Raw genomic sequence first — 14,455 nt, forward strand, 5'->3', positions numbered from 1 at the left:
GGCCCAATAGACAGGAGAGAATACTCTTCACAACCTCCATTATAATGTGGCATGAACAAGACAGACTGTGCCTGATTCTCAGCTACTCTATGGTCTTTTCACACCACTCTGGCAATGTAAAGCAGCCTAACGCTCTTTAAGGCCACTTTATATTGCCAGGGTGGCATGAGGAGGCTTTAGAGTAACTGAGACTCGGATTTATTGTATCCCCTTCAGTACAGGGTTGTACGTATCATATAGCCCAGCATATACAGCACACATCAGTGAGGACTTGTGGGACCAGCAATCAGGTTTGCAGAGCCTGGAGCAATTTAAAGTAGCATCACTCGGAATAACAAACCTTTACAGTTTTTCAGTTCAGAAATATACTTCCCATATATGAATATGCACCGTTCTAAGTGTGCTGAGTCATGGTCTCCCACCCCTACTAAAGGCACATTCAGGGCTTGGTCATGGTTCTTATTGGCCTGAGTGACACTGGAGAGGAAGCCGCAGCACAAAACCCAACTGGCATTGGCTGGATAGATATGTGTCTTTGAAAGGGGCCTTTGGGGAGTGCTACAGCTGTAAAATAGGCTTAGCCAGATCTCCCTCCAACCAGCCATCCTGGCAGGAGATGGGGCCCTGGCACACGTTCAGAAACGCCCCTTCTGGAGCCACACATTATGCCCGGTGCCCTTTGGCACTCTTCGAGCAAACCTGCAGAAGTAGAGGCAGACTTTAGCACACTGTACAAGACACTATTAATGTACGTCTTTGACAACACACTACAGTTCTGCCTGTGAAGTACAATGTGCCGTGGTAGATTGGGAGCATTAATCTCTCCTTCCTTCCACTCCTCACCGAGCTTCAATTGGGTTTCCTGAATTAACTACCCACACCCCTTTTCAAACTCCTATAATTTGAAATTAGAATGGCACCTTTGAAAATAAATTTAAAAAAATTATTAACTTAATGACTATTAGAGAGAGCTATTCTATTGATCTGACTCCATTTCATTTCCTTGTGGGAATATATTTCAGTCCAAAGCAGCCCTTCTCTTTCTTGCCTTTTTATCTAACATTTGGTCAGCACATGTGACAACACACTAGGCATAAATGGTCATTGTTAACTCAAGCGTGTCTAGGAAATGTCTGTGTCAGAGCAAAAGCCAGCTCCCACTGAAGTCAGTGGCAAAACTCTCATTAACTAGAATGGAAGCAGGATCAGCATCTTAATCAATTTTGTATGTTCAAGTATGAAGCTAACCCAGCAACCTTTTAAATTACAGGGGTTTTTTTCAAAAGAGATGGACTGTTCCCTCACTCTCTCTCTCTTTATTCCTGTCATACATGACTTTTAAAATGTTTAGCCTTATGTTTAAAATGTTTACCATTATGCTGAGTACCAAATTTTGATGAAAACTGGCCCAATTATTTTTATGTAGGAATACAGAGCTATGTGCATTCCCAGGCCCATCACATCACAAAATGCCATGTAACAGTAGCAGAAAATAAGACTAAACTATATATAAAACACACAGTCTGCTACATGCAACAAGCAATGTTTTTTAGGCTACCATTAAAGTCCCTGGGCCAGATCCTCAGCTGATGTAAGTCACTGTAGTTCCACTGACTTCAGTGGAGTTATGCTGATTTCCACTAGTCAAGAATCTTCTTATTTCTTCATATTCACTTGTTTAAATCGTTAACATGCAAAAACAGCTTTCAGAGCTCAGTCACATGTCCGGCTAGCAATCCCCAAAGGCATAGGCAAAGCTTTGGTATTCTCTAGGGCCTGAACCAGACCCCGCTGCGGTCTTTCCACTGACTTCACTGGGCTTTGGGTGAGGGTCTATGACAACATGCACAGTCACTTGTATGTAGTGCTCTCCAACCATCTGGGGGGAAATCATTATTGTGGCAGAGGTAACTAAGCATAAATAGAAAACTACATCCAACTCCCACCTTGGTAAAGCCATCACAAACTGTGGGTTTTAGATAGCATCAAAAACCGCCTGAGGGCATCTTTCCTCGACTCAGGAGGTTTAATGTTATAAGTTCAAATATAATGTTATAAAAATCAAAATAAACATTTTTAATTAACGGGGCGGGGGTTGTTCATTCGTTTCTTCAGGCTGCTGAATCTGCATAGTACAGCTTCAAATTCTTTATTTCATATTTCAAGAGCAATCAGACCTTCATGTCAATACAACCTCATTTGCCTTACAGGCATACAGATCACTATAAAGGTTTTGATTTAAGTATAAAACCTTTGCTTGTATTTTTCTTTAAAAAAAAAAAACTTTTTGATTTAAGTATAAAACCTTTGCTTGTATTTTTCTTAAAAAAAAAAAAACTTTCTCCACCCCCTCCTGCAGTGTCATTTATTGACCATTTTCTGTTTAGCTTAGTATTATAAGGGAAGAGACTATACCTCTGCCAACAGTGCAACTTGAATGCCTCCGGATCAAGAAGATGTCACAATGAGGAATGCAGAAAAGAAACAGTCACAATCTTATATGACAGTAGCAGCTGCTCCTATAGAACATGCAGTCCTCTACACAGTCAGAGGAGCACTTTCACTGTAGTGTTATTCCAGGTAAAATCTCCAGCTTGATCAGTTTCAAGCAAGAGAAGAACAGCGATTTTTCAACAGCCACAAACCAATATCCAGTGGAAAATGTTTGGAGAACTCTGTACTACTTTACAATTACAAACTACTTACTTAAGTCTGATGGGGTCCAGTTCCTCATCTGGTGTAAATGGGTGCAACTGAACTGAAGTCGATGGCGCTGTTCCCATTTACAGCAACTTAGGATCTGGCCCAGAGTGTCAAACCATTTTATGCAGTGGGAAAACAAAACAAAAATTTTATAGCAGCCGGCAAACTTTTGTACTGACTCAAAGATTAATATCCACTGATATTTCTATATGCCTGATATTTCTATTTCATACCCACATCAGGGCTGCGCTGAGACAACGCACGCTTTTCAAACGATTAAATGTACCATATGGATTGAATTGCTACTTAATTCCGTAACTGACTGAAAACAATCAAGAACCTTTGCATCATGCGAAAGGGTGGACACACATGCCGTGCACTAAAAATGGGGAAAGGTCACAAAGGGACAAGTCAAAAACAAAATGGCATTAGGAAGGTAACAATACTTAAAAACAAAAGCAGGACTCCTTTACAAAAGGCAACTGATTTACACTTTCTGAACCAACAGACCCTAACTAGTATCAACACTTTTACTACACTTGGGGAGAATAGTCCCTACCGCTGCCTTTGTTCACAAGAAGCAATTTTTATTTTCCTTCCTCCTGGACATACAGCTTTGTTCATTTTTATCTTCAGCAAGCAATGACAATGGGTATGTCCCAAAACCAAACAATGAAAAAAGAGTGTGTGTTCTGTAGATGGCAGGTTTAGGTAAAGGCAGTCTCTCTGCTCTCAGGATCAAAGTTGATTTCTTCACATTTTAGCAGAACAGCTGATAAAGCTCTGGCCATTAGTAAAATGTCACCCTGAAAATAAATATCAGATTGTGCTACCTTTGGTGGCAGGACACCCAATGAGATTTCAACCTCTCCCTTCCCCACCTGTCTTTAAAATGTAACACCAGGGAAAATGTTTGGTGCTCCCAATGTATAGAGCTAGGAAGAAACTATTTTAAGAATTAATTTGTGTCCCGAGAGATTAAAATTATCCTCTTGTGCTATCCTAACCAATGATTAAAGCACTGAACTTCCAATCTTTTAAGGAGACAATGAAAATATAGGTTTCAGAGTAGCAGCCGTGTTGGTCTGTATTCGCAAAAAGAAAAGGAGGACTTGTGGCACCTTAGAGACTAACAAATTTATTTGAACATAAGCTTTTGTGAGCTACAGCTCACTTCATCAGATGCATTCAGTGAAACTATAAGAATTCAGGATTAATCTTTATTTCCCTGTAGACTCTGACAATGTGTAGAGGAAAGCAGGGTTGTGGAGAGGACAGAACTGCTGCTATGTTGCCATATAAAGAATCTCTGAAATCTTTGCTGTCCTTAGCTGTATCTCAGCCTGACTTCCCCTTATGTCACCACTTCTTATCTTGCATATCACTTAGGGCTAATGATGTGGCTCCTGCTTTTCGGTCAGAGAAAGTTTCCCCCTTGCCTACCAGCACAGAATGAAGATGAGCAGAGATACATATTCAAAAACCTGACAGAGACAATGGAACAGAAAGGAAATTAAGTCTTTAACTCTCTGCTTGTATATAAAGACAAACACACCTGCAATGACAAACACAAAGATAGAGCAAATCAAATTCAGATGTGGTGTAAGCAGCTGGTATTTCCATTTAAGTCAATGGGAGTTGTGCCTACTTTATACTGTGGCTACATCTGGCAAATACACACATGCCTCTGAAGCAATTGAAATCTACTTTTGCAATTTTGTGCCCAACTACAGAGTAGTTGTAAAAAAGCCTAGGAAGTTCCACATGCAAAGCTTGGATTATTCCAAGGGACCCCTACCCCATCCCACTGTACCAAACATCAGCCCCATGCCACAGATGGAGGAAGTTACAGAGCAGAACACTCTTCACCTATACATTATTGATTACAGGGTGCAATCTTTTAAACATAACAAAAAAAGCCCCAAACAAGTGAACCACACACCTGCTCCAAAGCGCTTTCCTCCCTCCACTAACTAGTGACTCAGGTGGTAATTTTAGTAACAGCCACCAAAGAGAACAACAAAACCAAAAATCATACAGGAAATTGATAGCTATATAATTCAAATCTATATTTGCTTCTAGTTGAGGAAAATAAACAGCATTACCTGTTCTTGTTGTTGGGCTTGTTTTCCTGATGCATTTTGTTCCTTGGCTGTAGTCATGCTCACCTATTTGTCCCCACTGCAGTGGTAAACAGGGTTTTACAGAGTGTGTGTGTGTGTGTGTGTGTGTGTAGGGACACACACAAAAGCTAAAGGGATAAGGATGTGTAACTAGTCCATCAGTTAATCACTAGCTAAAAGAGAAAGAGAGAAATTCCCCTCACCCCCACAAAAATATAAAATAAAAATGTAAAGCAATAAATCTCAGTCTCTCTTTCTCTCTCCCTGTTCCTCTAAAATAAAAGAAGGAAAAGAAGGATGCTGTGGGGGCTTCTTCAATTAGCAACAGCCTCTGCAATCGTCACAGAAACAATGATAACTGCTTGGCAACCAGCAACTGGCAGCTCAGAGCTAGCAGGCAGCGATGTGGTCCTCGCTCCCCCACCTCCACACGCAGTCAGCGCTGGAGATGCGCACGCACCGGCTGGTGTGGTAGCAGAATGTGCCTCCCTCTGAGAATGTAGCTCAGCAGCCACTTGCATTCCCAGCGTTTGGGATAAAGGATCTAGGGGTGCAAATGCTGAGGGGATACAGGGCACTCCACATAAACTGCCCTCACCCCCCCACCCCCACCCCAGTGTTTTCCTCTGTCCAGAGAGGGCAGATTCTGATGAAAGTGACATACTCCACAAAAACTACTGTCCCCACCCATATCTCCTTACTTGGAAGTGGCCCCATCCCCCGCCTGTTTGCACCCCCTATCTAGAAGGGAAATGTATTGCAAGGGTTACAATGCACTCCACAGACATTGAACCCCCACTCCAACGCAGAAGGGACAAATCGCAGAGAGTACAACAGACCTTTCAGGGGCAAATTCCAACAGATATCATGCATGCATCAGAAACTGCTCTGCACTCAGAGCTCTTTGCCTCACTGGCTAGAGACCCACACTTTGAGAAGGGTATAGCATAATTCTCTGTTCCTGCCCCCACACAGGCACCTGCTGTCTTGAGGGGGTTACTTCAAATTTTTTGGTTATTGTTGCTGTCTTACACTAACTTTCAGCTGTCTAGGTCAGCTTACACATAGCACTTGGTCTAGCTGCTTTGCTCCATTACAGCTTGGCCAGCTCCCTGAGGATTCCTCTGGCATAAAGAGAATCCCTAGGGCTGCATGGAACTAGCCCTCAACAGGGAGCATTCCTGGGAGAAAGGGGGCATATGGTTGGTTGCTATATCTAGCAAACCAAAACTCTTGAATGGCCCCTTTGGGGCCACAGGCAGTTGGGAATAATTTAGAGCAGCTCTGAGAATGCTCTAAATTATGCTGGGCACAGAGCCAGTCTCTAATCAGCTCCAATACTGGACAGATATGAAGGTGCAGGTGCCATAAAGCCACCTTTGCCACCATTCCTCTGCCAGCTGAACCACAGCCCTGGATTGGATCCTTCATTGTAGTTCAGAATGTGATTACACGTTGTTCTAGTGTTTTGGAAAGGTTACACACCCCTCCTCAAGGTCCAGCGCTTGGCCCCCTGCTGAATCTGCAGATTGCTGACCAAGAAAGTGGAATATCAGAGTATTTCTAGGGCAGGCAGGTGACCAATGTCCAATTTTTATTTCAGGAATTCATCACTTGGGGTCAAATTCATCGTGGGTGCAACTCCGCTGAAGTTGATGGAGATGAGCCCTCTTAGACCCATGGTGAATTTGATCCTAAATGCACAGATGGGACAAAATCAGGCTAATTTTTCCAAAGAGTCTCTCACTAATTCACCAAAGGCCTTCTAAGCATTTCTGCATTACCACCAGCAAAACTGAACTTCAGAGTAACTAGGACATGAAATAGGTGTGAAATACAGGAGAGCTTTTAAGAAACGGAATATTATTGCCTGCGCCCACTCAGCTGAAGCTGTGCAGTGGCTAATTCTTAAAGAAAACTGAAAGTAGTAGCCCTCTGACAAGAGGTTCACATTTAATTCTAACAGAGCTGGGCCAAACTTGGACCCAGGGTGATCAGGAATCTCATGTGGTTCCAGGGACTCTTTGCATTCTATTCCCTGTATTCACTGCAGATCTCACACTTAGATAATTATCTTCAGTGACAGTGTCCACACCTAGCCACAATAGGATATCTTGGATTCTGTTCACACACTTCTCAGTAGCCATATGTACACTATGGATCATGCTTAGCATTTCTGATCTCATGCTGTGTGATACTGTAACACAAAATCTTTTCATCACAATCCCATCACATGGACCAATATCAGTTCTATGGTCCCAATAGTTAGGTTGTTAGGATTTTGTTTTTCAGTCCCTACCCCTACCCCGCCCACCTACCCAACTAGAATTATGCTCTAGGTCTTGTAAATGTTTGGTCATTTTGTGTTTCACACCTGACCTTGTCTATTTTTCTTTCAAATATGGGTAGAACTTGAGTCAGATTTACTTCTGACTTTCCCTCTTTATACGAGTACTTAAAATAAATTTTGCTTTTATTTTTCTTTTCAATTTGTGCCTAAAAAAACAAGCTTTTGCAAAAATGGTTGTGTTTATTGCATGCATGATGCCACACCCTTTATGCTGGAGTGTGTTGTGATGTGTGTTGTGACACTTATTGAGAACAAACATGGTTTATACTGTTTGTTTACCCTTTTCTTCTGCCTCCATCCCTTGGCATGCATTTTTCAATATACATATTCTTCCACTGTTAATATTTTAAATTTAAGCACAGTTTTCACCAGCTTTGCAGATATCCACCCTCACTTGCAATGCTATGTTAATTTCTTCCAATAAGCTTGGCCTCAGATACACAAAGTGTTCATTGTCCTAATTAGTCCATTAGTTAACTATCCAAATTCACATTTAGCTTTGCTAACTAGGTCCATAACTTCATGTTCAGTGCTCTCACCTGGCAGCCAGTTTCTTGTGCTTTTTGCTGGTGGGTGACATTTTTACCTAGATCCCAGCACTCCACTGGAATGTACTGTAGATCTCCATTGCCTCTTGAAATGCCACACATAGATGCATGGAGGATTTCAATCCTCTCAGATTTCTGTGCAATACCACTTTCTTCTAGGACAACAAGGAAGCAACAAAGCAAGCACATCCTCCAGTTCTCTGACAAGATCCCTCCCAGACAGCGTGATTCAGATAGTCAGCAAACAGGTCGTTGCAGGAGAAACTGTTATGAGAACAGGCAGTGGCCATGTGCACCAAAAGCCATTGCCATTCAGAAACAGTACTGACTGACGCAGGCAGAATAATCTTCATGTACGGGTGGTGTTCAGGCCTTCTATCTTGACCTCCATGCTCGGTTAGAGACTGGACTTCGTTGTTTGGCCTGAGTCACGAGTTACAAAAGGTTAAACAAACTCCTGTAACTTGACAAGAGTCTTTATCTCCAGAGTCCCGTGGCTGTTGATGCAAAGGAGTTTACACCAACTGTATCAGTTAGTGTAGTGGGGGAAGGAGCCGACAGAAAAAGATGATGGTGGGACCCTCGTAATCCTGTCTGACCAAGCTGGAAGTTGGCCTAAGTCAGGGATGACAATTGCCCAACACTGTTAGGAAATTATGAACCAAATGAGAACCAGCATTTTAGCTCCCCCTTGGTGCAGACATGTTTCCTGTCTGACGAAAACTACTTCAGTACCAAAGGAAGATAACATTAGAGGGGTCAATAAGAGGGAGAAAACTGAAGGCTTAAAAAGACTTGTATTGCCATGAATCCCTATGAATCTCTTAATGGCTGAAGCAGAGTAGCTATTCTGTATGGCCACCCATCATGTCAAGGTGGTGAGTGTGTTCTGGATGGAACAGCAACCCTGTTTACTGTTTCCTGCCTAAATGAATTCCTAAGGGAATCTGTCTCCTGACCCCTCCCTCCATATCTGTGGAATTCCCTACCCACCAGACAGGGTGGAGGTAGGACTTCAGGTGTCTGTGCAGGGAATCCATACCCCTTGCACATTAGAGCACCACAAATAACTGATTTTTTGCTTTGTTGGCCATATAGAAAAATCATAAAACATTTGTTGCGGGGGGGGGGGGGGGGGTCGACCTCAAATCAAATTTTTCAGCAAATCATGAAGTAAAAAAAAAATGTTTGAGGTCAAACAAAATATTTCATTTGAGGTGTTAAGGGTTTCCCCCTCCCAAACCTTTAATTTTCTTTTATTTTAAAACTAAAAGTGAAAAATTTTGAAACAAAGAGTCATTTAGAATAAAAAATAGAAACATTTTGTTGTGAAAATGTCAAAATGAAACTTTTTAAAGATTTTTTTACTGTAACAATTCGATACAGATCCACAAGATCTCTCAGTCAACCCGAATCTACCATTTCGAGATAAATAGTTGCCCTGCTGTACTGCACACTCCAAGGGCCAGCTCCAAGGCCACCCCTTACATGCTGGGAACCCACCAGCCCCTCATGTAAGCAAGAGGGCATGGCCGAAATGAGGCTACTGTAGCCTGCAGTTGATTGGGAGGTGAACAATGGAGCCTGAGCAGCATGAGAGGTATTTGGCTGGCTTTTCGTTTTTATTATTTTTTGAGCTTTTTCTTCGTCCTGCAGCAATAGCAGCTGCATGGTGGCCCTTCTGCCCTCGGGCCACATGGGACTCTGGCTGGGCCAAAGCCAGCTGCTCATTTGTCCTCAATACATTGAGAAAGATGAAGTCCATGGCATTGCACATGTGGAACTAAATGCAGTGTAGTGCTGAGCACCTGCAGTCCCACTGAGTCCAAGCCATTAGTCCTGAGGATGCTGTCATTCACATCTTTGGCAGAAGTCCTGAGTGTCACACTTCATGTAGTCCGCTTTTGGGCAAACCAAGCCCTCTGTATTTCCTCTGTGATATTAATCAGTAACAATCACTGTTGTTTTGCTTGGTCTCCTCTCACTTCAGGGGTGGCATGTGACAAAAGGGAGCACTCGCTCTGGCCATCTGTGGCAGTGTATAAGCACATGCACAATCCCCTACTTCCCATGCTAGCTCACATGCAGACTGTAAAGAAAAGACCCTCCTGGAGAAGGTTTTAGAACGTGGTGTTGTGGACCTAAGAAGCGTTAGCAAGGTAAATAAGAGAGAACCAGCAAGAAACAACCCGCGAGAGGTCAAGTCCACAGTGGGGCAGGGAGAGGAGCTTGTCAAATGAGATAGCCAGTGGAATTTCTATTTTGTGCATGTGTTAATGTTATTAATGTGGAAGGAGACTGACTAAACTTGGATCAAAACAGACCCACAGGAGGCAGAGGGGAAAGCGTTCAATATGCAATGCCGCTGCTTTCCGGAGCGGAGACAGGAGAGCAGGACACAAAGTTGGCAGGTCTTGCAGAAGCAGCAGCAACTGTGAGCTGCGGGGAGCTCCCAGTGGCTCTGCTCCGTAGCTGAGCTATCTGCTCAGCCAAAATGTGCTCTGGGCCCCCTAAGCTCAGCAGCGGTGGCCTCCTGGAGAGGGAGTTTCACTCATCCTCCAGGCCTAACAGAGAAGGACTGCAGCCACCTCACTCCTCCCTGATCACAGCTCTTCTGCTTACTCCTAAGTGCCAGGTGGGCTTGGCTTCATTGCCAAGAGCAGCAAAACAAGTCAGTTGGATTTGTGCATGGCAGCCCGTTAGCAAGACCACTGTCATGTCAAAATGCGTCCCCACTCCAACAAAATACGCCTCCACTTCTTCTGGCAGTGTAATGTATGGTTTCCCTACACGAGCTCACAAAGCACGTTTGGAGGAGTCTGCACACACTCAGTAGCAAAAAGGGCACATTGTGGCATGACACTGCACTTTGTAGCTTTCCTTTGGTGCTGGTGGGTGGATGTTAGAAGACTCATCGCTGTGCCCAGATATATACAGCACTGGGTCCTTACCTATGAAACTCAAAGGACTACCAGCACACCTTAGAGAATCAGATCCCAGAACTCCAGGATGTGATTATATAATTAGAGCTTGGTACTCCTTCGAGTAAAGAACCTCTTTAAAAGGACTTCTGTCTCTGGGGACCAGAGTAGTTTGGCTGTTTATTCTTTTAGCTTTTAATTTGTTTTCTGGACTTTCTTCTGATGGGGAGAATTTGTTATTTTGTTCAGAAAATGCAATTTGTGCCCTGGCCCTCTCCGTGAACATGCTGACCTCACTGAGTGGGATATTACAGTAATGGCCTCTGTCACACTGGAGAACTTGAAACACTTAACAATGAGCTTAGGGGACACACATTTCTACTCCTATGAAGGGCAGCAGAAGTACTTATAGTCATTATCTCCAACCCACCTTCTACATTACTTGCTGCCTATATATATCTTACTGACGGTGGAACAGCTAACACACTTATAACCTTGCTCACAAACGAACATCCCTCTTTTAAGAAGAATTGATAGTTTTTAAAGGACCTGCTGCATCACAAAAGATATTTTGTTGGAAAGGGGAAAAAGCACCGTTGTTCAATAATGTGAACAAACAAGTTTTATCTTGCAATAGCCTTGCCCTTGGTATCCATCTCCTGGAGTCTCTGTAAGGCCTTGATCCTGCAAAAAGATGTGTCTGGGGATGCCTACACACCGTGGGCTCCCACCAACTTCAGTGGGACTCTGTACAGGCACAGGGCCCACCCACGCAGATTGCTCTTCAAAGATCTAGTGTGTTAGAGACATTAACAGTTCAAAGATGAAGTTACAGATGAAAATACAAAAGGCTTCCATTATCCATGACCTGTCCAGGAACTGCCTTAGGACGAAACCTATTTAATGCAATATTTTCAATAGATTCAGCTAGTTTACTTAACTGATGTCAGTTAATTGTGTATTTAGATAAATATCTGTTGCAACAGAGGCCACACTTAGAAGTGTTTCTACTGTTTCTACTAGTTTGAGAAAGCCTTCTATTCCTATATGTCGAATGGACGATATTGAACTCCCCCCATCCACTGCGTGGTGGGTGTAGCCAGAGCAATCCTAGGCTAGTAGAATGGCCCGAAGGGGCTCTTATTGTTGACACAATTTAGAAGTTGCTCTAAGCTGTGCTCCTGGAATTGAGAAAGTGGGTGTGGAAAGGCAATGTAACATCACTATAATAGGTTTACTTGCTGAATAATAAAGAAAGGTTTATTTGCTGCCCACTAGATGTTTCTGGGTGCTGTACAGAATTCCAGACAAGCTGAGGTTCCTGGTAAGCAAAGGAGACAATGCTGGGACTCAAGCTGTGAAGAAGCCTGCTTGTTTGCCTGTAGCCTGTATCATTTTTGTGTAATAAATATCTCTTGTCTAAAATGGACTGTGACTCCATGTATCATGATAGCCATCTTTGCCCCACACCCATTTGGATAATGTGTGCAGCTTGGCTGGTGTGAGAATCTGGCTCCTTGTAAATAAAGATTAATCATATGTGCTAATATGCAGGAGTCACCAATTTAAAGGGATTATGTTTTACAAAAAAGTTTCTCATGATTATTTACTGGGGTTGCTCCTTGAATCACTGAATACTTTTCACTATCTCAGTATAACTCCAAAGGTACACGCATATGATCATCATAGTCACTTGCCATTTTGTTACTGTTGCTTATAATATGGATTTTACTACCATTTTCCCCTCCTTCTCTGTCCCTGCTGGAGTGACCTTGGCAGCTGTAATGCAACAGATGCCTAGTTCTAGCTGTTTATCTGTAGGGGAGAGAGTTCTGAGGTCCCAATGTCAGTGCCAGCTGTGAAACAGGGTCCTCATGGCCTGGCTTGCCCTTCTGCTCCCTCCAGTCTTATAAATCAGTCTTCACTGAGGAAAAAAATCCTCCTTGTTTATTTCTGGATAGGTTCGGAGCTAATTCCTTGTTGGTTGAGTGGAGTTTTTGTTTCTAGTTTGGAGGTTTATTTACTAACAATTTAAAATTTATTATTAAAATGTGAGATCCATAAAATGACCACTCAAGTATTCCAAGTACACACAGCAAGAAATGTAAGCTCTCCATTAATGAAAGGAAGAGAGAGGTAAAAACCCCACTATACTCAAAAACAGAGAATCCACATCTCTTAAGCAGCTGCAAACATATTAGCTTTTATTATTGTCCTCTTTAATGCTTGGAAAGGGGAGAGCTTCATCTTCATTTTATCTATAACAGTACAGATTTACAGGCTGAATAAATTATCTGCATGTAAGATGATGAGTGGTTTTAATGTAAATGTTATGAAAGATCTTATGTAAGCACATACCATTGCCCCAGAGATCCTTGTACATAAAAGACACAGCTGGAGTGAGTAGCTATTTAAGCTTTTGTTTTATGAAGTATGCTCCTCATTGCAATGATTGTTGCTTTTCATTTATTTTATATTGGCCTTAAAAACAAGAAAGAGAGTAAGAATACTTGGACTTCACAATAAGATTACTATGGTTTCAGTGGTGGAACCTATGCAATACAATGATCCATGATAAGTAATTAAAGGGACACTGTTGGTCTAATATACAACCCCACCCTAAAAGTGACATCTTTAGCCGCAGCTCATACCACCTCGTCCTATGAGGTCGCACAAATAGCAGATATGGGTTAGGTCAGATTTGATCCTGAAACATGCTGAATGCCTTCCATTTCTATTGACGTCAATGGGAGCTGAGGGCACTCGCTCAGCACCCGGTAGGATCAAGGTGGCAAATCTCACAAGCTCAGCAGAGTGCTCAAGCCAGATCTGAAGGGCTGAGCGATCTCCCACAGGTGCTAGAGGAAGTGGTGTCATGCAGGAGGTGACGCTCTTTCCTGTAGGTCACCTTCTGAATCAATGCCTCAGCGCTGGGATGAGATGTACAGCTGCAGAAATGACATCTGCTTGTCAAAGATTTCACTTAATACCAGAGGTACAGGGCTGTTGTTCCTGGCATCCTGGTTAAAGATCCTAGTTGGGTATTTGAACACCACCAACCTGAACACCCACTGGAGTTTAATGCCATGTGGCATTCTCCCACACTTCTTACCCTGAACTATCACTGTGGGCTGTGATGGCTGCAGTCATTTGGAGATCCTGTAGGATTGAAGGTGTTATGTGTAAACATACATTATTACATTTTTGATACCATTCCTCTGATTCCCTAACAGTTTATTCCCCCCAAAAGCAGCATTTTCAAGTGCACAAACAACAAACACACTGCAGGAGACTCTCTTTCTCTCTGTTCACAGGCACACAAAAGACCATATTGCTTCCCCCTGCTATGTCTCCCTGCCCCCCCCCCCCGCTTTTTTTTTTTTGAGAGAGAGAGAGAGAGACCACAGAAATATCAACTATATAAAAACAATGCGTTCTGAAGTGCAAAGAGGGTGGGGCAGAACAAGATTTTAGGCAATTTCACTTTAGTAGTCTGCACACAAGAGTGAAACAAAGGGGCACAGAGGGAGAACGCACTAAGTACTCTATATAACTGTGCACTCTCAATATACACTGCTGCTATTGTGCTCAAATGTCTGGCCTACGTGGCTTTTTAGAATATATCTTAAAAGCATATGATGGCTGTAGTATGTTCCCGGTGTTTTTAATGCCCTCTAGTGGAAATGCTAATTATAGAACAAGAAAGGCCTGTTGGATTATTCTACCCAGAATCCTTAACAGGAAGCTGGGTGTGTCTGTGTTTGACGAGTGGAGGAAAAAATGAAGGATGTTTGCTTGTTACTGGCAAAG

At 42.8% G+C, this 14,455-nt stretch overlaps 1 protein-coding gene across 7 annotated transcripts in view; it reads right to left on the bottom strand.

The window, feature by feature from the left end:
- Positions 1-14,455, bottom strand: part of DPP6 (dipeptidyl peptidase like 6) — an 816,817-nt gene that overhangs the window by 409,063 nt on the left and 393,299 nt on the right. Inside the window, exon 1 of one of the 7 annotated variants that reach the window (XM_073334582.1) lies at positions 4,809-5,248. The exons of the other annotated variants lie outside the window; for them this stretch is intronic. Within the exon in view, the coding sequence (XP_073190683.1) occupies positions 4,809-4,865 (57 nt within the window). The 5' untranslated portion in view covers positions 4,866-5,248. Of the gene's footprint in view, positions 1-4,808; positions 5,249-14,455 lie in introns of those variants that run through there. 7 annotated transcript variants of the gene reach the window in all.

Source organism: Lepidochelys kempii, chromosome 2 (genome assembly GCF_965140265.1).
Source record: "Lepidochelys kempii isolate rLepKem1 chromosome 2, rLepKem1.hap2, whole genome shotgun sequence".
Classification (NCBI taxonomy): Eukaryota; Metazoa; Chordata; order Testudines; family Cheloniidae; genus Lepidochelys; species Lepidochelys kempii.